General features: G+C 47.2%; 1 protein-coding gene across 3 annotated transcripts in view; it reads right to left on the bottom strand.

Moving 5' to 3' along the window:
- ADAM17 (ADAM metallopeptidase domain 17) overlaps positions 1-22866 on the bottom strand; it is a 214795-nt gene that overhangs the window by 74777 nt on the left and 117152 nt on the right. For all 3 annotated transcript variants that reach the window (XM_063915438.1, XM_063915437.1, XM_063915436.1), the window contains exons 8-13: positions 21551-21637; positions 19912-20025; positions 12994-13138; positions 12321-12409; positions 11910-12062; positions 768-967 (exon numbers count right to left, since the gene is read on the bottom strand). In XM_063915438.1, coding sequence (XP_063771508.1) covers positions 768-967; positions 11910-12062; positions 12321-12409; positions 12994-13138; positions 19912-20025; positions 21551-21637 — 788 coding nt within the window. The remainder of the gene's footprint in view (positions 1-767; positions 968-11909; positions 12063-12320; positions 12410-12993; positions 13139-19911; positions 20026-21550; positions 21638-22866) is intronic.

The raw sequence follows: 22866 nt of genomic DNA, 5'->3' as shown, positions 1-22866 counted from the left end.
CACATGCTCCGGTTGCAGTCTGGAGTACCACTGCATGCCCCTGCTAATAAAGACTGTACAAGGTCCCTGCCGAAAGTTCCATGTCGTGGCTGAAGTCGCTGCCCCAGCGGGGCGTTAGAACAGCAGCACTGGCATCCAAAGGACTGCCTAGCGTTAGCTGCTCAATTGCAAAAACACTAAAATAAAACAAATCAAAGTAAAAGCTTGGGCTGCATAAAGCCACCCCATTGTTTAAATCAGTGATGGCTAACCTTGACACTCCAGCTGTTGTTGAACTACACATCCCAGCATGCCCTGCTACAGTTTTGCTATTTGGCCATGCTAAAACTGATGCAGGGCATGCTGGGATGTGTAGTTCAACAACAGCTGGAGTGTCAAGGTTAGCCATCACTGGTTTAAATGGTGATCAGCTCCTGCTGGCACCATACTCAAACAACTGAAGAGCCTGAGCTGTGGGCAAGGGTATGAGGGAGAAGGACCAGTCCATCTTGGGAACTTTAAAAGCTTAACTGTTTGATGCCCTGCCCCTGGTCTCCACCATCATACCCCAAGGTCATCCCTGTGGATGCCTATGGACCCTGACATCTCAGTTTGCTACTCTGTTTCTTTCTGTCCTATAAATTTCCATCTCTCCCGGGAAACATTTTTATGTGTGCCAAGCTGCCTGTTATACAACAGGTGGGAAGAATGACCTAGTGGCAAGTTGTGTGTACAACCTTCAGCCGCCATTCAGCTGTAGTCAGTTTGATGGCCCTTATTCCACTGACCTGCATTTTGCTGTACTTCTAAACTTGCAGTCAGAGGTGCAGCAAGGATCCTCGTGTTGGTGCAGCAAGCCTGGGTCACAATCCTCCCCTTCATCCACTCTGGAGTTACCGCACACCTTGTTGTTGCGCTCTTTGAAACAGATGGAAGCCTTGCTCATCAGTGTACGCAGGATAGACTCTCTGCTGCAACTAGAGAACATCTGAGGGGATAAGTGAACGGGGGGACACATACAATCAGGATGCACTAATACAGACTGAGCAGCTACATCTTCAACATTAATTTTGTAGCCACAAAAAAAAAAAAAAAAAAAAAAAAAAGGTACTCTCCTAAAGTTATAGGAACAACAAAGATTTATAGCAGCTTCCATACTCTGCAGATGCCCATTTTATACTTTTTGAAAATTATTCCACTGATTTCTTCTTGATCCTGGAACTAGTCATTAGCAATAAAAATTAGACAAACAAAAAAAACAAAACAAGAGAGTGTCAGTACTCTGTACCCCTCAGTACCACCACAAAAAGCACTGTATACACATTTTGGGCGAAAGAAGACTCACAGTCCTCACAATATTAATTACAAAAACAGTATCAATACATAGATATTTACAAAAACAATCTAAGGCAGGCATGCCCAACCACGGTCCCCAAGGAACACTAACAGTGCAGGTTTCAGTGATATCCACGGTTCAGCGGTAGTGTGTGATATAGCAAATACCACCAACTCATCACAATATCTCCTGAACCATAAGGACTTTTGGACAGTAGCTTGCCTTTGTGACGCAGACACCCACTAAGAAAGGTTTTTTTTTTTTTTTTTTTAATTCCACCCACATAGGGGTTAAAAGGGGTGATGCAATGACCAAATGAACCTTTCCTCACTCAAAAGAGTGGGTATGCCACGCGCTTGATAGAACTGGTTCTCCTGAGCAGCTGTAAAACCTTGGAAGTCACTCCAAAACTATACACACAACACAATAGTACTTAGAGTACTAATACAGCGCTAGCAAATGAAACTATGCAGACAGGTGAAAAGGATTAGTCAAAATTTTTTTTGACTAATCCTTTTCACCTGTCTGCATAGTTTCATTTGCTAGCGCTGTATTAGTACTCTAAGTACTATTGTGTTGTGTTAAAAGGGGTGATATGATTATTGGAAATTCACCCCTCACAGAGGAGACACATGGCGCCGGCGATACAAAGTCACGAAGGGGGGAGGACAAAATGCTCTGTTCCTGAAAAGCTTGAGAGTCAGCAACTGCTTATCCTTTTCTTGTATTCCGTAGAGGATACTGGGGTTCCATTTAGTACCATGGGGTATAGACGGGTCCACTAGGAGCCATGGGCACTTTAAGAATTTGATAGTGTGGGCTGGCTCCTCCCTCTATGCCTCTCCTACCAGACTCAGTCTAGGAAACTGTGCCCGAGGAGACTGACATACTTTGAGAGAAGGATAGATAAAGATAGTGGCGAGATTCCGAACCAGCACACACAAAACAGAGGAAAGCTATGCTAACCCAACTTTAAACAGGAACAGCAACAGCTGAACCAACAATACTTAACCAAGTAACAATGCAGGAAAAACGAAGCACAGGGTGGGCTCCCAGTATCCTCTACGGACTACGAGAAAAGGATTTACCGGTAGGTAATTAAAATTTTCTCTTACGTCCTAGAGGATACTGGGGTTCCATTTAGTACCATGGGGAAGTACCAAAGCTCCCAAACCAGGTGGGAGAGTGCTGAGGTTCCTGCAGAACTGACTGACCAAACGGAAGGTCCTCAGAGGCCAAAGTATCGTACTTGTAGAACTTAGCAAATGTGTTCGAACCAGACCAAGTAGCCGCTCGGCAGAGCTGTAAAGCAGAGACAGCCCGGACAGCCGCCCAGGAAGAACCCACCTTACGAGTAGAGTGGGCCTGTACAGATCCTGGAACCCGCAAACCTGCCGTGGAATAAGCATGCTGGATAGCGAGCCTGATGCAGCGTGCAACTGTCTGCTTTGAAGCAGGACACCCAATTTTATTGGGATCATATACAACGAACAGCGAGTCGGATTTCCTGTGACGAGCTGTCCACTTTACGTATACCTTCAAAGCCCTCACAACATCCAAAGACTTTGAAGTAGCGGACGTGTCGGTGATAACCAGAACCACAATAGGTTAGTTGATGTGAAATGCAGACACCACTTTCGGAAGAAATTGCTGACGAGTTCAGAGTTCAACTCTGACCTCATGGAAAATTAAATAGGGGCTCTTACGAGGCAAAGCCCCCAGCTCCGACACACGTCTTGTTGAAGCCAAGGCCAACAGTTTGACGGTCTTCCACGTAAGATATCTTACGTCCACCTCCTGTAATGGTTCAAACCAGTCCAATTGGACGAACTGCAGCACCAAATTGAGATCCCAAGGTGCCGTAGGAGGCACAATGGGAGGTTAGATGTGCAGAACCTCTTTCAAAAACGTCTGGACCTCAGTGAGACAAGCCAATTGTTTCTGAAAAAAAAATGGACAAGGCTGAAATCTGGACTTTTATGGAGCCCAGATGTAGGCCCACATCCACACCTGCCTGCAGAAAGAGCAGGAAACTTCCCAGGTGAAATTCCGCCGCAGAATAAGTTCTGCTCTCGCACCAAGAGACGTATTTCTTCCAAATACGGTGGTAATGTTTAGACGTTACCCCCTTCCTGGCTTGGATAACAGTCGGGATAACTTTGTTAGGTATCACTCTTCTGGCTAGAATCAGCCGTTCAGCTTCCATGCCGTCAAACGTAGCCATGGTAAGTCCTGGTAGACGAACGGGCCCTGTTGCAGAAGATCCTCGCGAAGAGGTAGAGGCCACGGATCTTCGAGGAGCATCTCCAGAAGGTCCGCGTACCAGGCACTTCTTGGCCAGTCTGGAGCAATGAGTATTGCTTGAACCTTTTCCCTTTTTATTCTTTTGAGAATTCTTGGGATCAGAGGAAGTGGAGGAGACATGTACACCATCTGATAGACCCATGGAGTCATCAGTGTCCACCGCCACTGCCTGTTGGTCTCTCGACCTGGAACAATATCACTTGAGCTTCTTGTTGAGACGAGAGGCCATCATGTCGATTTGTAGACATCCCCACCAATGTGTCAAGCACCTGAACACTTCCGGGTGAAGGCCCCACTCCCCGGGGGGCAGGTCGTGTCTGCTAAGGAAGTCTGCTTCACAGTTGTCTACTCCCAGAATGAAGACCACTGACAACGCCACAGCGGTTTTTTTCCTGCCCAAAGAATTCTTGATACCTCTGACATTGCTGCTCTGCTTTTCGTTCCGCCATGTCGGTTGATGTACGTCACATTGTCCGACTGGACCTGAATGGCCCGATCATGAAGAGGATAAGAGGCCTGCAGAAGGGCGCTGTATATGGCCCTGAGTTCTAGAATGTTGGATTGGAAGGATGACTTCCTGACTTGACCATCTTCCTTTAAACTGCACCCCCTGGGTGACTGCTCCCCAACCTCTGAGGCTTGCGTCCGTGGTCAACAGGATCCAGTCCTGAAATCCAAACCTCCGACCCTCGACGAGGTGAGAAATCTGTAGCCACCACAAATGGGAGATCCTGGCTTTTGGCGACAGACGGATCCTCTGGCGCATGTGAAGATGCGATCCAGACCATTTGTCCAACAGATCGAGTTGGAAGGGTCTTGCATGAAACCTTCCGTATTGAAGCGCCTCATAAGAGGACACCATTTTCTCCAGAAGGCGAATGCATAGATGCACTTATATCCGGGATGGCTTCAGGACATCCCGAACCATTGACTGGATCACCAATGCCTTTTCCAACGGAAGGAACACTTTCTGCAACTCCGTGTCCAGTATCATTTACTAGGTGAGATTTCGGCAGGTTCAGAATCCACCCGTGATCCTGGAGAAGTTTGGATGAGAGACCAATGCTGTCCAGCAACCTCTCCCTGGACGGCGCCTTTATCAGAAGATCGTCCAGGTACGGAAGTATGTTCACTCCCTGCTTGCGGAGTATAAACATCATCTCTGCCATCACTTTGGTAAACACCCTCGGTGCTGTGGAGAGACCAAATGGCAGGGACTGGAACTGGTAGTGACAGTCCTGCAGTGTAAACCGTAGATAAGCCTGATGAGGCGGCCAGATTGGAATGTGAAGGTACGCATCCTTGATATCCAGAGACACTAGGAATTCTCCGTCCTCCAGACCTGGGATCACCGCTCTCAGAGACTCCATCTTGAACACCCGTAAGTACAGGTTCACGGATTTGAGGTTCAGACTAGGTCGTACCAAACCCTCTGGTTTCGGTACTACAAACAAGTTGGAATAGTACCCCTTGTTGTGCAGATGAGGTGGAACTGGAACAATGACTTGAGTCATTAACAGTTTTTGGATGGACTGCTGTAAAGTTATACTTGCCTCTTGTGAAGCTAGTAAGCTTGATTTGGAACTCCAGTCTGTAGCCCTGGGAAATAAGATCTATGACCCAGGGATCCCGGCACGAACTTGACCAGATGTGACTGAAGAATTTTAGTCAGCTCCCATGTGATAGTCTTCCAGGCGTCGCGGTCCACCGTCATGCTGAAGGCTTTGAGGAAGCAGAGCCTGAGCTCTGTTCCTGAGCACCTGCAGTTGCTGGTTTGCGTGGTTTACCTCTTGATTTTCCTTTAAACTTGGCTGTCCAAAAGGACTGTGAATTTGAAGCTGAATAAGTTTTCCTGGCTGGGTGAGCTGCGGAAGGAAGATACATAAACTTACCCGCAGTATCTTTGGAGATCCATTTGTCTAGTTAGTCTCCAAACAAGGCCTCTTCTGTGAATGGTAGGCCTTCCACGCCTTTCCTGGAGTCCGCATCAGCAGTCTACTGGCGTAGCCACAAGCCCCTGAGTGCTGACACTGCCATAGTGGTGGTGCGTACATTAAGCAAGCCTCTCTCTTTTATGGCTTCCACTATAAAGTTTGCAGAGTCCTGTATATGCTGCAGGAGTAAAACATCCCCCCCATAGACAAGGAATCTAACCCTTCAATTAGGTTACATGACCATTTTAGCAATGGCTTTTGTGATCCACGCACATGCAATAGTGGGTCTCTGGGCCACCCCAGCAGCTGTGTACAATGATTTGAGTGTAGTCTCAATTTTACAATCAGCCGTATCTTTTAGAGAGGCTGCACCAGGGACAGGCAATACAATTTTTCGTGACAGCCTAAAGACTGATGTGTCCACTATCAGTGGATTTTCCCCATTTTTTCCTATCCTCCAGAGGAAAAGGAAAAGATGAGAGCAACCTTTTAGGGATTTAAAATGTCTTATCAGGATTAACCCACGGTTCTTCAAACAGGGTATTCAATTCCTTTGACGCAGGAAAAGTGACTGAGGACTTCTTTTTTACATTACAATAAGATTCCTCACACTCTGACACCTTATCAGGAATTTGCAGAACATCTCTGATAGCTTCTATAAGAGTCTCTATTCCCTGTGACAGAGTAGCATCCCCCCCACCTCCAAATCCACCTCACCCTCACTCCATGTCTGACTCGTCGGCGTCAGAGTCAGACTGCAGGATATGGGCCAGAGATCGTTTTTGCGGACAAATGGGAGGGGATTAAGACGCTGGTTTGGGGACAGAGTCTCTATTCATAAACTCATCCACAGTCTGTCTTAAGTATTGCATCTCTTTCTAATTGCGGGATAGTTTTGTTGAAATATTTGAGATCATTCCCTTCATGGAATTAACCCACTCCGGTTCAGCCCCGCTATTCTGGGTGCACTGCCCTGAGTACCCAGTAGTGAGTCCCGTGGTGAAGAGGAACACTCCACTGTACAAGAAACACACTCTTTGCCTGACATTATGTAAATGTGACTGCACACACACAGGAAAAGGTTAAGCACAATTAACCCACAATGAGCCCTTCAGAGAGACAGAGTTCTATGGAGTCAGCCCCCACCGCGCCCTTATCGCTAATGCCAAGCTTAGCCGGGTCGCAGACTAAGAAACCCTGACAGGGGATTTAGTACACTAATAAATCGCTCACCCCCTGCTATGACCCCTGCTGAGGTAATCTGGAGTCTCTCCGGAGGAGTTGCGCGTCCCTGTCAGTCAGCGTCCCTGCAGAGGGAAAATGGTGCTGGTGAGCTGCTGGATCCGCTCATGGTGAAGGCCCCTTCCCTTCAATGGCACGCGGTCTTCCCGCTTTTTTTTATACTGGCTGAGGTAATCTGCTGCTTAAAATGGAGAGAAAACCGTTTTAAGGCTGTTTTTGTCAGTGTGGGTACTGTGTACAGTGTACTGACACGCAGCTGTGTACGGTGTCTGGAGACGCATTCCGCCCCAGTTAGAAGCCGTGCATCTCCGTACCCTCATGCCTCCATAATGGCCGGCGACCCGCTAGCCGGGACGCCGGCTTAGTACTCACCACTCTTCATTCTTCTGGCTCTGTTAAGGGTGGCGGCGTGCTGCGGGAATGTACGCTTGCCGTGGTGGGGCTTGCGAATAGTTCCCTCAGGAGCTCAGTGTCCTGTCAGCGGGGAACGGGACCATTAACCCTTCAAGAGGTTGGGCCGTTCTCCCCACTTAAGTCTCACAAATCAAGTAGGCTGGTGCCAACCAGCCCTGCCTGAAAATAACAAACCTATAAAATAAATGCAGAAAACTCTTCAGGAGCTTCCATAAACGTGACCGGCTCCTCCAGGCACATTTTCTAAACAGAGTCTGGTAGGAGGGGCATAGAGGGAGGAGCCAGCCCACACTATTAAATTCTTAAAGTGCCCATGACTCCTAGTAAACCAGTCTATACCTTATGGTACTAAGTGGAACCCCAGTATCCTCTAGGACGTAAGAGAAAATTAAATAATTACAGCGACATATAAATGAGTATATAATAGGTATGAATACTGTATAACAGTCTGTAGTAATAAACAAGTAAGTAGAGCATAGTGACCACTTTTATAGTTTTTTTTGGGGGGACGGGAGCGCCGCAAAAAGGAAACGGTGTGGCTGTACAAAGAGAAAGAAGAGGAAAGGCAGACCACAATATAAGAGAAGATAGAGGACTGAATTCTTGGTAGGTGAACACCAATCTAAAGGATGAGGGATCTCCTCCTAACTCAAATGGGGAGGGCGTGTTTCGTGAAGTGAGCCTTGGGCCCAAACCTTAGCAAATAATTTGGAGGAATTCTTAAGAATACAGGTCATAAATTCCATATGCTGCATATACCAAATTCTAGATATAATTGAGGATAATAAAAAGGGGCAACTAGTTGTTTTCAGTCAGTGGCTGACAAGTGGCAGCAGAAACTATATGTATTATACCATGTGACTTTTAGCCAATTGGAGCTTCAACTGGCTAAGAGCCACATGGTATAATAACTTTACTAACCAAGGAACAGAATTATGCTGCTTGTTTTACAGCAGCGTCCCGCCGCCATCCTCCATCTCACTACACATGTTCCCTTGCGAGTGCTCGTGGGGGTTCAGTTGGCGGGTGTTCATAATAGTAACATTTATTACCAAGTATATTACTTGCTATGCCGGGAACGGACTTCCGGTATCTACATTTCCGGTGTTCAGGGATTTAAACTCCCTGCTCTCCTATAGTCACTTCACCTTGAAAAAGACACCTGTTATTTCGAAACATGTCAGAGAAGTGACCAGGAGATCGCCTCTTTCGTATTGCCAGTTGGGTCCTGTACATCCTGCAGCCGCACATATACCCGGTTTTCATCTGCACTGCTGCAGTTTGTCTGTGATCCCATATATCTACATCATTCTGGTACGCAGGCTATTCCACATTTTCTGTTTATAGTATATTAAAAAGTTTTGACTTCTGCACTATGAGAAGTTTCCATTTTTATCCATATGTTTGGTGAGGAAATGGACGCATGGGATGAAAAGAAACCTTTACATGCATAGATCAGCTGTTTTCAAGAATGAGAAAGTGTGAGTATCAGCTAATCAGTACACATCATGATAGGATTGCTTATTGGATACCTGGTTATCTAGCCCTTATGTGCTTATGCGTAAATGTGAACATCCATGCATAATCACACATAATACAGTGGTATGTTTGGTGATTGAAATAGAACCCATCACAACATTCGGGAGGTTCCCTTGGTGAGGAGTCTGCAACTTCCACCTTTCCACTTTCAAGCCTAAATCAAAGTAAAATTCTTATTAGGGTTTTTATTTGTGTTATTTCTTTGCATGAACCATTGTGCATCCTGAGACAGAGTGGAGGTATATGGAGCATATGGTTGATTATTACATGGACTTTTCTTATTGAAACAAAAGATTGGCGCAAGGACTGATTATCATACTCTAGTGGCCTAAATTCTTGTACAAGTTCGGATAACTTGTTTCTGGTAATTGCTGCTTCTCTTTAGCGACTTCCCATCTAACAGATAAGCCTGGCGAATAGTCACCCACAACCATCGTGCAATGGTTTGTTTGGAGGCTGACCAGCCTTGCTTATGTTTGTCATAAAAGGACAAACAAGGAATCAGTCTTGCGAAAAGGCCTAGGTAATCTAGGCGTGTGTGGAGCACTGCATGGTCCAGGTGAAAAATTAAGAAAGGAGGAGATCTGTGGGACAGAGCTAAGTCAGAAACCCGGTGCGCCGAGGCAATAGCCAAAAGGAAAACGGTCTTCCAGGTAAGCCAGTGAAGATCAATGTCATCCAATGGTTCAAATGGATCTCTTTGTAGTGACTGGAGGACTAAGGACAAGTCCCACAGATGAGCAGGTGGGACATAGGGAGGCTGTATATGAAGTACCCCCTGCAGCAACGTTGGAACCGCTGAGTACTGAGCCATTCGGCATTGGAAAGAGACTTGTACTTTTAGAGTAGCCAAAACGTAGAGGCCAGGGTCCAATCCCGGCTGTAAGAAGGACAACAACCTGAATAGGCGATGTTGGAGAGGTTCCAAATGATGTGTAGCACAGCATTTGAAGTAAGTGCTACAAACTCTGTAATAGATCCTAACGGTGGAGCGTTTCCTAGCAGAGATTATGTTGGAAACAACCTGCTCTTAGAAACCTCTTGCCTTTAAGACCGACCTCTCAATAACCAAACTAACAAAAACAGACAGCGTAGATCTGGATGCAGATACGGTCCCTGTGACAGCATGTCTGGTTGCAGAGGAAGTCGCAATGGGGGTGCAACCGACAGACCCAGAAGATCTGTGTACCAAGACCTTTTTTCGGCCAGTCTGGAGCGAGCAGAATGGCTGTTACACCCTCTAACTTCAACTTGTGAAGAACTCTTAGTAGAAGGGCACTTGGAGGAAATGGATAAACAATCTGAAAAAGGTCCAAGGGACTGCCACGGCGTCAACGAGGACACTCCTGGATCTCGTCCGCGCTCCGTAGCGAGGAAGTTTGTGGTTGCGGCGGGAGGCAAAGAGATCCATCTGTGGATGACCCCTGCGATTGACCAACATGTTGAAGACTTCGGGGTTAAGAGACCATTCTCCTGAATAGTAGTCCTGCCTGCTGAGAAAATCGGCTTCCCAATTCAGAAGACCCGGGAAGTACACTGCGGACAGAGCTTGATGAAATTCCTCTGCCCACCTTAGAATGTTGCCGACTTCCTTCATGGCTGCTCAACAGCAAGTCCCTTCCGGATGGGTGATGTAGGCGACAGTTGTCGCATTGTCGGACTGATCTTTTACTTGGTTGTGATGTGGTAAGAGACCTGCCTGAGAGTGCCTTGAATACTGCTCGCAGTTCGAGAACTTTGATGGAAAGCTAGCTCTCCTGATTTGTCCAGTGACCCTGAAAGGAATGAACCTCTATCACTGCTCTCCAACCCCGAAGACTGGCATCCGTCGTGAGTATAACACAATCCAGAATGAGGAAGGGACAGCCCTGGTTTAGGGGAGATGTCTGGAGCCACCACAGAAGGAGACAGACACGTGTCTTTGAACAGAATGACCAATTGCGACTTAAGATGTAGAGGGAAGTGATTCCAACTCCTTAGGAGTTCCAGTTGCAATGGTCTGGAATGGAACGGAGCATACTCCACCATCTCAAAGCATGAGACCATCTTTCCCAAGAGGCGCATGCAGAAATGAATGGAAACAGTTCGCTGACCAGGAATTTCTGGATCAGCTGCTGTAAGGATCTCAGTTTGATGTCTGGAAGGAAGACTCTCTGTACTCTTGTGTCCAAGAGGGCTCCCAGGTGGACCATGCTCTGAGGCGGAGTCAGGTTGGATTTGCGCCAATTTATCAGCCACCCATGTGACTGAAGAGCGGACAGGGTGAGATTGATGGGCTCCTGAAGAGTGGCCCGAGTTTGTGCCATTAGAAAGAGGTTGTCGAGATATTTACGAACACAGACCCCTTGCAACTGAAGGTGGGCTGTCATCACCGCAATCACCATGGCTAAGACCCTCGGTGCTGTGGAGAGTCCGAAGGGTAATGCCCGAAATTGCTAATGCTTTTTCTGAATCACAAACCAGTCCGGTGACTGTCCTGAATGGTACGTGCAAATATGCATCCTGGACATCCAAGGAGGCTATATAGTCATCCTGCTCTAAAGCTTTCGCACCTGTGCGGGGGGAGGGGGGTTGGACCAGACATGCGGGGCGGACTAGCCCTGTTCTGGGCGTCCCCCCGCAAGTTTGAGTAACTGATTGTAGATTTGCTAAATTTAGCACATCTACAATCAGATCTGAATGACCCCGAGTCTCTGTGGCCTGTGGCAGGCTGGGTATAGGCGAGGAGGGGCCTTCCATACTGCCCTCAAGAAGTTTAATGCCTTGGTGGCCGACAAAATGTTGGGGAAAAAATGCGAAAAACTGCCTTGTTTTGCACCCAATGTTGTTTCACCTCTAATTGGATATGCAACTAGGACGCGCCAGGAGACTGTGCTAATTAATTTGATATGCCACACTTGTATATCTGTGTGCGAATGAGTCTGTACACGAAGCACTATGGAAGTCTGCATGGAACAAAGCCACATTTTATAGAAAAATAAAACGTTTTGCTGTCAATGTCCATTTAAATGTAAGTGAAGGTCTTTATGTACATCTGCCTGGAGGTGTGAGACGCAGCACAATAACTTTCAGTTGAGCAGAACTCTACCTACATCTGGAAAGGAACAAATAGTATGACGAAAAGACTACACCTTGAGCAAGTCTATACAAATGATCCGCACCTTATTGTTTTGGTGGTCTCCACTCACGGCTATAGGGTACATCACATACTTCCCCCCACGGTCCTCGCTGGGAGCACAGGCCTCCATGCTGTCAGGATCATGCTCAGATCCAAAATTATGGCCCAGCTCATGTGTAGTAACTAGGTCTGCTTCCTGTAAGGAGGAAATCCCAGAGTGTCATTGTTATGCATTGCACTGTAGACCTATGTAGCTTGGAGCCACCAAACATCACAACCTTAAGCTTTACACATGACATGACCATATATAAGGCTATATTTAAGGGCTCACTAACATCAGATTTTTATAGCTTAATTAGTACAGATAGAATAGGGGTATTTATAATAGTTATCATGAATTCCATGCAGAAAACTGCAAGCAGCAATACCTTTTCTAAACTGGTTCTGGTTATACCTTTGTAAGGATGGTTTTTCCATAGTTTTTTGTGCTCGTCAGTCCAGTGTTTAAATAGATCGCTTTCTGTGATGCTTCGCTTTTGTAAGCTGAAAGAGAAAAGAGGCAGATGCGTCATCACCAATAGAGTACAACAGAGCTATAGGAGTCACAGGCATTTTCTATCTATGGAAACATGCATGGAATTGCCCCCATGATCTGACTCACAATGTATGGGGAAAGTATGCTGTAGTACTACTACAAGCCTGCATCAACAGCCATTACATATAGACAGTATTAATATTATAAAGAGATCGGACAACGGCGGACAGAAACCGGGAAATTCCTGGCCACACAATACCGATGTAGACAGAGCTAAATGGACATAACTATGGCACAAGGTCTTGGACTAATGTAAAACTAGCTCTGTGATGCTCCTCAGCCAGGTGATAATATCACCGCAGCTGTATTTATACATGCTCAATCACCGACTACAATACAATGAAATCATTTAACATTCATAAAAGGCCTCTATCGAGACATTTCAAATTTATTCCATATTCAGTAAAAATATAAGAACACTTCTCTACTAATTTAACCACACACCATGTTATTTACACGTGCTGCACTCTGCATGACAACCTACAATGCAATCATCTTCTGAAATAAAAGGAAAGATCTCATTTGCTCTGACCTTTAGGGCAGATTCCTCCATGGGTGTTTGGCTTGTGGGACCCGACATAAGCAAGTCCTAACGTCCCCATGTCAAAGTCCTGATAGGTGAAAAGGTGAGCGAGGCAGACCCCGGAGGCCTTCTCAGATATGTCCTGGCTGAATTGCTGCAAGCAACAAAGGGCCTGACCATTAGCATAGAGTACAGATACAGTATCGCCTCTCCAGCAGAGGACAGGAACCTCCAACACGCTCTGCGCAGACAATTATAGCACAGTTTGCTCATTATGAGCTTTGATACTTAGGACTAAGAAACATTCACATAACCTTATAGTGGCACATTATGCTATGATTACCAGTGTCCTATTGATGACCAGCCATAGGTAAACGCAGGGTGGTTGTTACCAATTGCCCGGAGACCCCCCCTTCCCCAGAGCCTGACCAGCAGCCACTACATGCATTATAAAAGGCAGGATGGAGCTGCTGCACATGCCCAGTGGCTGCAGGTTTTCCTACCAAGTCTGCTGGGGTGTGGTATAGCTCATAGACCGTTAAAAGATAGTCATTAGTTAGACACTATGGTCGACAGGGTCAAAAATCCGACAGGGTCAAAAGTCCGACACCCCAAAAAAATAATTTATTTTTGTGTGTTTTTAAACATTTTTAACCCAAATTTGGCGAAATTCGCCCCCTCGCGGGCTCCATACGCTTCAGGCTCGCTGTGCTCCGCTTGCCACAACTTTACTAAAAGGTAATAGTTTGTGACATGGATAGTAAATGAGGCAAAGTTGTAAAAAAACACAGGAAAAAAAATAAGAATTTACTCACCGGTAATTCTATTTCTCGTAGTCCGTAGTGGATGATGGGAACTCCGTAAGGACCATGGGGAATAGCGGGCTCCGAAGGAGGCTGGGCACTCTAGAAAGATCTTAGACTACCTGGTGTGCACTGGCTCCTCCCACTATGACCCTCCTCCAAGCCTCAGTTAGGACACCGTGCCCGGACGAGCGTACACAATAAGGAAGGATTTTGAATCCCGGGTAAGACTCATACCAGCCACACCAATCACACCGTATAACTCGTGATATGAAACCCAGTTAACAGTATGAAACAACCGAGCCTCTCAACAGATGGCTCAACAATAACCCGATTTAGTTAACAATAACTACGTACAAGTATTGCAGATACACCGCACTTGGGACGGGCGCCCAGCATCCACTACGGACTACGAGAAATAGAATTACCGGTGAGTAAATTCTTATTTTCTCTGACGTCCTAGTGGATGCTGGGAACTCCGTAAGTACCATGGGGATTATACCAAAGCTCCCAAACGGGCGGGAGAGTGCGGATGACTCTGCAACACCGAATGAGAGAACTCCAGGTCCTCCTCAGCCAGGGTATCAAATTTATAGAATTTTGCAAACGTGTTTGCCCCTGACCAAGTAGCAGCTCGGCAAAGCTGTAAAGCCGAGACCCCTTGGGCAGCCGCCCAAGATGAGCCCACCTTCCTCGTGGAATGGGCATTGACAGATTTTGGCTGTGGCAGGCCTGCCACAGAATGTGCAAGCTGAATTGTACTACAAATCCAACGAGCAATAGTCTGCTTAGAAGCAGGAGCATCCAGCTTGTTGGGTGCATATAGGATAAACAGCGAGTCAGATTTTCTGACTCCAGCCGTCCTGGAAACATATTTTCAGGGCCCTGACCACGTCTAACAACTTGGAGTCCTCCAAGTCCCTAGTAGCCGCAGGCACCACAATAGGCTGGTTCAGGTGAAACGCTGACACCACCTTAGGGAGAAACTGGGGACGAGTCCTCAATTCTGCCCTATCCATATGGAAAATCAGATAAGGGCTTTTACAGGACAAAGCCGCCAATTTTGATACTCGCCTGGCCGAAGCCATGACCACCTTCCACGTGAGATATTTCAGATCCACGGTTTTTAGTGGTACAAACCAATGTGATTTTAAGAAACTCAACACCACGTTGAGATCCCAAGGTGCCACAGGGGGCACAAACGGGGGCTGAATATGCAGCACTCCCTTTACAAAAGTCTGAACTTCAGGTACTGAAGCTAGTTCTTTTTGAAAGAAAATCGACAGAGCCGAGATCTGTACCTTAATGGAGCCCAGTTTTAGGCCCATATTCACTCCTGCTTGCAGGAAATGCAGAAATCGACCTAGTTGAAATTCCTCTGTTGGGGCCTTTTCGGCCTCACACCATGCAACATACTTCCGCCATATGCGGTGATAATGATTTGCTGTAAACTCTTTCCTAGCTTTAATAAGCGTAGGAATGACTTCCTCCGGAATTCCCTTTTCCTTCAGGATCCGGCGTTCAACCGCCATGCCGTCAAACGCAGCCGCGGTAAGTTTTGGAACAGACAGGGCCCCTGCTGCCGCAGGTCCTGTCTGAGCGGCAGAGGCCATGGGTCCTCTGATATAATTTTTTGAAGTTCTGGGTACCAAGCTCTTCTTGGCCAATCCGGAACCACGAGTATTGTTCTTACTCCTCGCCTTCTTATTATTATTCTCAATACCTTTGGTATGAGGGGCAGAGGAGGGAACACATAAAACGACTGGTACACCCACGGTGTTACCAGAGCGTCCACAACTATCGCCTGAGGGTCCCTTGACCTGGCGCAATATCTTTTATAGCTTTTTGTTGAGGCGGGACGCCATCATGTCCACCTGTGGCCTTTCCCAAAGGTGTACAATCCTTTGGAAGACTTCTGGATGAAGTCCCCACTCTCCCGGGTGGAGGTCGTGTCTGCTGAGAAGATCAGCTTCCCAGTTGTCCACTCCGGGAATGAACACTGTTGACAGTGCTAACACATGATTTTCCGTCCATCGGAGAATCCTTGTGGCTTTTGCCATCGCCATCCTGCTTCTTGTGTCGCCCTGTCGGTTTACATGGGCGACCGCCGTGATGTTGTCTGATTGGATCAGTACCGGCTGGTTTTGAAGCAGAGGCCTTGCCTGTGTAGAGAAGTCACCTGACTTGACCAAAGTCCTTGGAATTTTCTTCCCTGTGTGACTGCCCCCAGCCTCAAAGGCTGGCCTCCATGGTCACTAGGACCTAGTTCAGTATGTCGAACCTGCGGCCCTCCTTAAGATGGGCACTCTGCAGCCACCATTTTAGAGATACCCTGGTCCTTGGAGACAGGGTTATCAGCCGATGCATTTGAAGATGCGATCCGGACCACTTGTCCAACAGGTCCCACTGAAAAGTTCTTGCATGGAACCTGCCGAATGGGATTGCTTCGTAGGAAGCTACCCTTTTTCCCAGGATTCGCGTGCAATGATGCACCGATACCTGTTTTGGCTTCAGGAGGTCTCTGACTAGAGATGACAGCTCCTTGGCTTTCTCCTCCCGGAGAAACACTTATTTCTGGTCTGTGTCCAGAACCATCCCCAGGAACAGTAGACGTGTCATAGGAACCAGCTGTGACTTTGGACTGTTTAGAATCCAACTCTGCTGTTGTAGCACTTTCCAAAATAGTGCTACCCCGACTAGCAACTGCTCCTTGGACCTCGCCCTTATAAGGAGATTGTCCAAGTACGGGATAATTAAAAACTCCCTTTTTTCGAAGGAGTATCATCATTTCGGCCATTACCCCGGTAAACACCCTCGGTGCCTTGTACAGTCCTGTCTGGACTTGGTAATGGTAATCCTGTACCACAAATCTGAGGTACTTCTGGCGAGGATGGTAAATGGGGACATGCAGGTAAGCATCCTTGATGTCCTGGGATACCATGTAATCCCCCTCGTCCAGGCTTGCAATAACCGCCCCGAGCGATTCCATCTTGAACTTGAATTTTTTTATGTATGTGTTCAAGGATTTTAATATAAATGGGTCACACCGAACCATGCGGTTTCGGTACCCCAACCCGTGTAGAATAGTAACCCCGTCCTTGTTGAAGTAGGGGCACTTGAGTATTACCTGTTGGGAATACTGCTTATTAATTGCCTTTAGTACAGCCTCCCTGCCTGAGGGAGTTGTCGGCAAGCCATAATCTAGGAAACGGCTGGGGGGAGATATCTCGAATTCCAGCTTGTACCCCTGACATACTTCTTGAAAGAAACAGGGATCCACCTGTGAGCGAGCCCACTTATCGCTGAAAAAAATTTTTAGACGGCCCCCCACCGTACCTGGCTACACCTGTGGAGCCCCCGCGTCATGCTGTGGGCTCAGAGGAAGCGAGAGAAGAATTTTGAATCTGGGAGCAGGCTGACTGGTGCAGCTTTTTCCCTCTTCCCTTGTCTCTGTACAGAAGGGAAACGCCTTTGACCCGCTTGCTTTTCTGAAGCCGAAAGGACTGTACCTGATACAGTGCTTTCTTAGTCTGTGAGGAAACCTGAGGTAAAAATATTTCTTCCCAGCTGTGGCTGTGGATACGAGGTCCCAGAGACCATCCCCAAATAATTCCTCACCCTTATAAGGCAGAATCTTTTTAAAGTCAGCATCACCTGTCCCGTGACAGGTCCCTAATACCCTCCTGACAGAATGGACATTACATTCATTTTGGATGCCAGCCGGCAAAATATCCCTCTGTGCATCCCTCATATATAAGACGACGTCTTTAATATGTTCTCATGTTTGACAGGGTCACCGACCACGCTGCAGCAGCACGATCTGCAGGTCTCCGTCTAGTACCTGAGTGTGTAAATACAGACTTCAGGATATCCTCCTGTCTTTTATCAACAGGTACCTTCAAAGTGGCCGTTCCTAAAACGGCAGTGCCACCTTTTTTGACAACCGTGTGAGCGCCTTATCCACCCTAGGGTATATCTCCCAGCGTAACTTATCCTCCTGGCGGGAAAGGGTACGCCATCAGTAACTTTTTAGAAATTACCAGTTTCTAAACGGGGGAACCCACGCTTTTCACACACTTCATTTATTCATCTGATGGGGGAACAAAACACTGCCTGTTTTTTCTCCCCAAACCTAAAAACCCATTTTTAGAGGTGCTTGGGTTAATGTCAGAAATGTGTAACACATTTTTTATTGCCGGGATCAAGTCACGGATGTTCCTAGTGGATTGTGTATATGTCTCAACCTTGTCGACACTGGAGTCAGACTCCGTGTCGACATCTGTGTCTGCCATCTGAGAGAGCGGGCGTTTTTGAGCCCCTGATGGCCTTTGAGACGCCTGGGCAGGCGCGGGCTGAGAAGCCGGCTGTCCCACAGCTGTTACGTCATCCACCCTTTTATGTAAGGAGTTGACACTGTCGGTTAATACCTTTCACCTATCCATCCACTCTGGTGTCGGCCCCACAGGGGGCTACATCACATATATCGGCCTCTGCTCCGTCACCATATAAGCCTCCTCATTCAACATGTCGACACAGCCGTACCGACACACCGCAGACACACAGGGAATGCTCTAAACGAGGACAGGACCCACAAAAGCCCTTTGGGGGGACAGAGTGAGAGTATGCCAGCACACACCAGAGCGCTATATAATGCAGGGACTAACTGAGTTATGTCCCCTATAGCTGCTTTTTTTATATATGTATACTGCGCCTAAATTAAATGCCCCCCCTCTCTTTAACCCTTTTCTGTGTTGTAAACTGCAGGGGAGAGCTAGGGAGCTTCCCTCCATCGGAGCGGTGAGGGAAAATGGCGCCAGTGTGCTTGAGGGAGATAGCTCCGCCCCTTTTCCGCGGCCTATTCTCCCGCTTTTTTATGGAATTCTGGCAGGGGTATTTACCTCATATATAGCCCCTGGGGCTATATATTGAGGTATTTTTGCCAGCCAAGGTGTTTTTATTGCTGCCTCAGGGCGCCCCCCCCCCCCAGCGCCCTGCACCCTCAGTGACCGGAGTGTGAAGTGTGTGAGAGGAGCAATGGCGCACAGCTGCAGTGCTGTGCGCTACCTTGGTGAAGACCGAGTCTTCATGCCGCCGATTTTCCGGACCATCTTCTTGCTTCTGGCTCTGTAAGGGGGACGGCGGCGCGGCTCCGGGACCGAACACCAAGGCATGGGCCTGCGGTCGATCCCTCTGGAGCTAATGGTGTCCAGTAGCCCAAGAAGCCCAATCCGGCTGCAAGCAGGCGAGTTCGCTTCTTCTCCCCTTAGTCCCTCGCTGCAGTGAGCCTGTTGCCAGCAGGTCTCACTGAAAATAAAAAAACCTAAGTCTATTTCTTTCTAAGAGCTCAGGAGAGCCCCTAGTGTGCATCCAACCTCGGCCGGGCACGAAATCTAACTGAGGCTTGGAGGAGGGTCATAGTGGGAGGAGCCAGTGCACACCAGGTAGTCTAAGATCTTTCTAGAGTGCCCAGCCTCCTTCGGAGCCCGCTATTCCCCATGGTCCTTACGGAGTTCCCAGCATCCACAACGTCAGAGAAAAAACAAAACAAACTTTTGACTGTCGACCATATAGTGTCTAACTAATGACTGTCTATCTTTTAACTGGCTGTATATAGACAGGAACCCGTCTGCTGTGTGTGTCTGTGGGTCTGAGATCTCAATCACTGCACCAGACAGAGAATCTGGATAGTGGCTTATCGTGACTACTGGGCCTGCATATATCTGATGTATTAGATAACCTTCACTTTGTTTGGGGCAGACTATAGCGCGTTACATGCCAATTGTGCAACCTTCATGGGCTGACGACAATCGCCCTAAAATCAAACATTTGGAGAGTCCAGAAACCCTGCGTTTGCACCAGTCAGTCCCTAAACTAAACAATGTAACAAAATATTAGCAGGTCATTTTTATTTTTAAACCATATTTAGGGTAGGGAGGTCTCCCATTTCCATATGCTGTTAATATCGCTGTGCCGCCTCCATACACTATGTGTAATTATTGCGCTATGAAGGGCTACACAGGGGAACACAGCATAACTCATTATGAAGCAGTAGGCATTTCTCCTATAACAGTGACACATCTGGAACACTGGCCTGTTGTACATAGGACCCAGCTCTCCCTCTCACCTCCAGCAGCTGTTTCACGTCCCAAGCATCCTTGTTCTCATTCGGATAACTCTTTGCCATGTTGTAGTGCGGTTTTGAGTTGGTTACATTCTCTGGTTCCTTGTGTACAATGATCTGGATAATAACATAAGAGATCAAATTTAGGTATAGGATGATCCAACTCCACAAGTCCTTATTGAAAGGATGGGATTGTGATAAATGAATATACACGTATGGTCATTATTTACCCAAACAAATAGGACCAGAAATATTTTAATAAGGGCAGATTCAGATTAGAACACGGGTTCTCAAACTCCTCAGGACCCCATACAGGTCATGTTTTCCAGGTCACACGTGGATTTTTAAAATGTGACAGTTGGTGATACACAGCAGACCTGCTGGGAGACAAGAAAACAGGAGCTGTGTGTGGTCCCGAGGACAGAGCTCGAGACCTACTGAGATAGAAGTTGCTCTATGTGAAAGAAAATGATTAACCAGTGCAGATAGAGAGACTATCTGCATACACTGCGCTCTCACGGCTGCACATATGTCAGAGTGCTCAGTTTTCCTGATTTCCGCCCCCATCTCAGTGTCTGCTCTTCTACATTCTGCCTAAGAGTGTTGTCACTCAGTCACCTCATGCTCACTGCCTTCTGCTCACCCCTTCATGCCAATCACTTCACCCATTTCCACCACGCCATCTTATACTTCGCTATCTGCTACATCACTGCTTTCTGTTCAGGGTCTATAGTAACAGTGAGCAGACTTGTGCCAGGGAGACCACTCTCCTCCCTCCGGCCAATGGCCATTCTGTAAGAACAGCGACGCCTAAACACTTTTGCAGATTAACAATACATTGGTCTCTATATGCCTTCCATATCATTATTTTTAGGAAAGGGAAGCTACAGATCTAGTAATGCAAGGTGATAGAGTGCAGAAGCAATCCATTAAGGCTACAAACACCTAAAAAGACTGGTCTTACGTGTTAAGTAGGGCTAGACAGATAGACAGACAAGTCACCAGCTCAGGTCTACATCTCAGAAGACAGTGCTACTGATACATGGGGTTTCTGCGGATTGCAGTGTATCTGCGAGAAAACAAATGTATTTAAATCCATAATTTGGGTGCTCAAAGCCAGACTTTAAAGATGCCCAAATGAGAACTTTAGACGGATTTAGTGATTTGCCTTTTAAGAACACAAATTTAGATAAGAGGGTGGCAGAGGGATTCTGTTTTGGCAGAGAGAAAGGACCTCTTTACTTTCCCTTTATTCACTTGAGAAAGGACTACTATCATGCCTCAAACATTCTGCTATTATTCTAAACGGACAAGCCTTTATTTATGCATCGGACATCCTATGACAGCTGTCCTATCTTCAGACTTCTTCAGGCAGCTGGACAAACTGGCGTATCTATAATGAGTGCAGGGTGTGTGCTCAAAGACCTGCAGGTGCTCAGAAGTCTTTGGCACAAGGCCAAAATCTACTGCACTGCCGGAGAGGAGCGGGCCCGCTCAGAGTCTGCTCACAGGACCCGTCCTCTCTCAAACCGACCACTGACTGGACTTATCTTCATTGGACTGCAATGCCCATCTCGCTGCACCTATGTCTGTATATCTATCCATCACCAGTATGCGAAAGGAGTATAGAGAAGATTGATACCTGTTCTATCTGTACTCCGTAGCCCTTCCATTGGGAGTCCCATGAGGTGTTTCTGTATATATCGTCCACGCGGTCAATGAGCTCAATCTACAAATACCAGGAAATGTTATTAGTAACAATTCTAGCCACTAAACAACCACTCTCTCATAGATGACAACTGTTTTTTTTAGTGAATTCTGTCTAAATAACCTGTTAATGTTTAGAAAACGACAACCCGTGGTTAGGGGTTAGCTTACAGCTTCAGTCTCCACTCCGGCTTCCTGGTGAACAGGTGCATTCTCACTACTCAATGCCTAGGTGTACATTACATAGCATGTAATGTATAAACATTTTTAAAGCGTCCCTCCCTTTTGGCTAAGATTAAGTGTAGATCTCCATGTACGCTGGTAGACTTAAAGGATCCCCCAGTAGGGTATGGACTGTCTTATATCTTCTGGCCAAAAGGCTGGTAACCTGAAGCCTGAGGTGCTATGTAGTGCTGGTGCCTCTCATGAGCTGGGGGTGCCTGAAGTCACCTATGCACACTGCACTAAGTAAGTAACTAAGGGGGTAATTCAGACCTGATCACTCACTAGCTGTTTTTTGCAGTCCTGCGTTTGCATAGTCGCCGCCCACCGGGGAGTGTATTTTAGCTGTGCAAGTGTGCAATCGCATGTGCAGCCGAGAGGTACGAAAAAACTTTGTGCAGTTTCTGAGTAGCCCAGGACATACTCAGCCGCTGCAATCACTTTAGCCTGTCCAGGACCGGAATTGACGTCAGACACCCGCCCTGCAAACGCTTGGACACGCCTTCCTTTTTGCCAACCACTCCCTGAAAATGGTCAGTTGACACCCACAAATGCCCTCTTCCTGTCAATATCCTTGCGATGGCCCGTGCGAATGGATTCTTCGTTAAATCCATCACACAGCAACGATCCGCTTTATACCGCTGCATACGCATGCGCAATTCTGACCTGATCGCAGCGCTGCAAAAAACGCTAGCGAGCGATCAGGTCTGAATTACCCCCTAAGTAACTAAGGCACACTGCACTAAGGGCCTGATCCATTATGGATCGCTAAAGCAATCGTATGCGCAGTTTCCCGATGGTAAGGAAACTGCACATGCGAAGGATCCATTCTGCTCTTCTCTAAAATGCGAACGCTGCGCGTTCGCAGGGAGGCCAGCGTTCAGGTATGCACCGCCTCCTGCTTTTAGCATGGATAAGGACTGCAACCCGATGGGTAGGTGGGCTGATCTGGTCCCTCAGAGAGCCGGGAAGGCCCCCATAACATGCGCACGCGTGTGTGTTTCTCCCCCTCCCCCCCAGAAGAGTGCG

This window comes from Pseudophryne corroboree, chromosome 4, assembly GCF_028390025.1.
Source record: "Pseudophryne corroboree isolate aPseCor3 chromosome 4, aPseCor3.hap2, whole genome shotgun sequence".
Taxonomy (NCBI): Eukaryota; Metazoa; Chordata; class Amphibia; order Anura; family Myobatrachidae; genus Pseudophryne; species Pseudophryne corroboree.
Note: the sequence above shows the minus strand (reverse complement) of the source record. Positions and strands in the feature narration are given on the sequence as shown.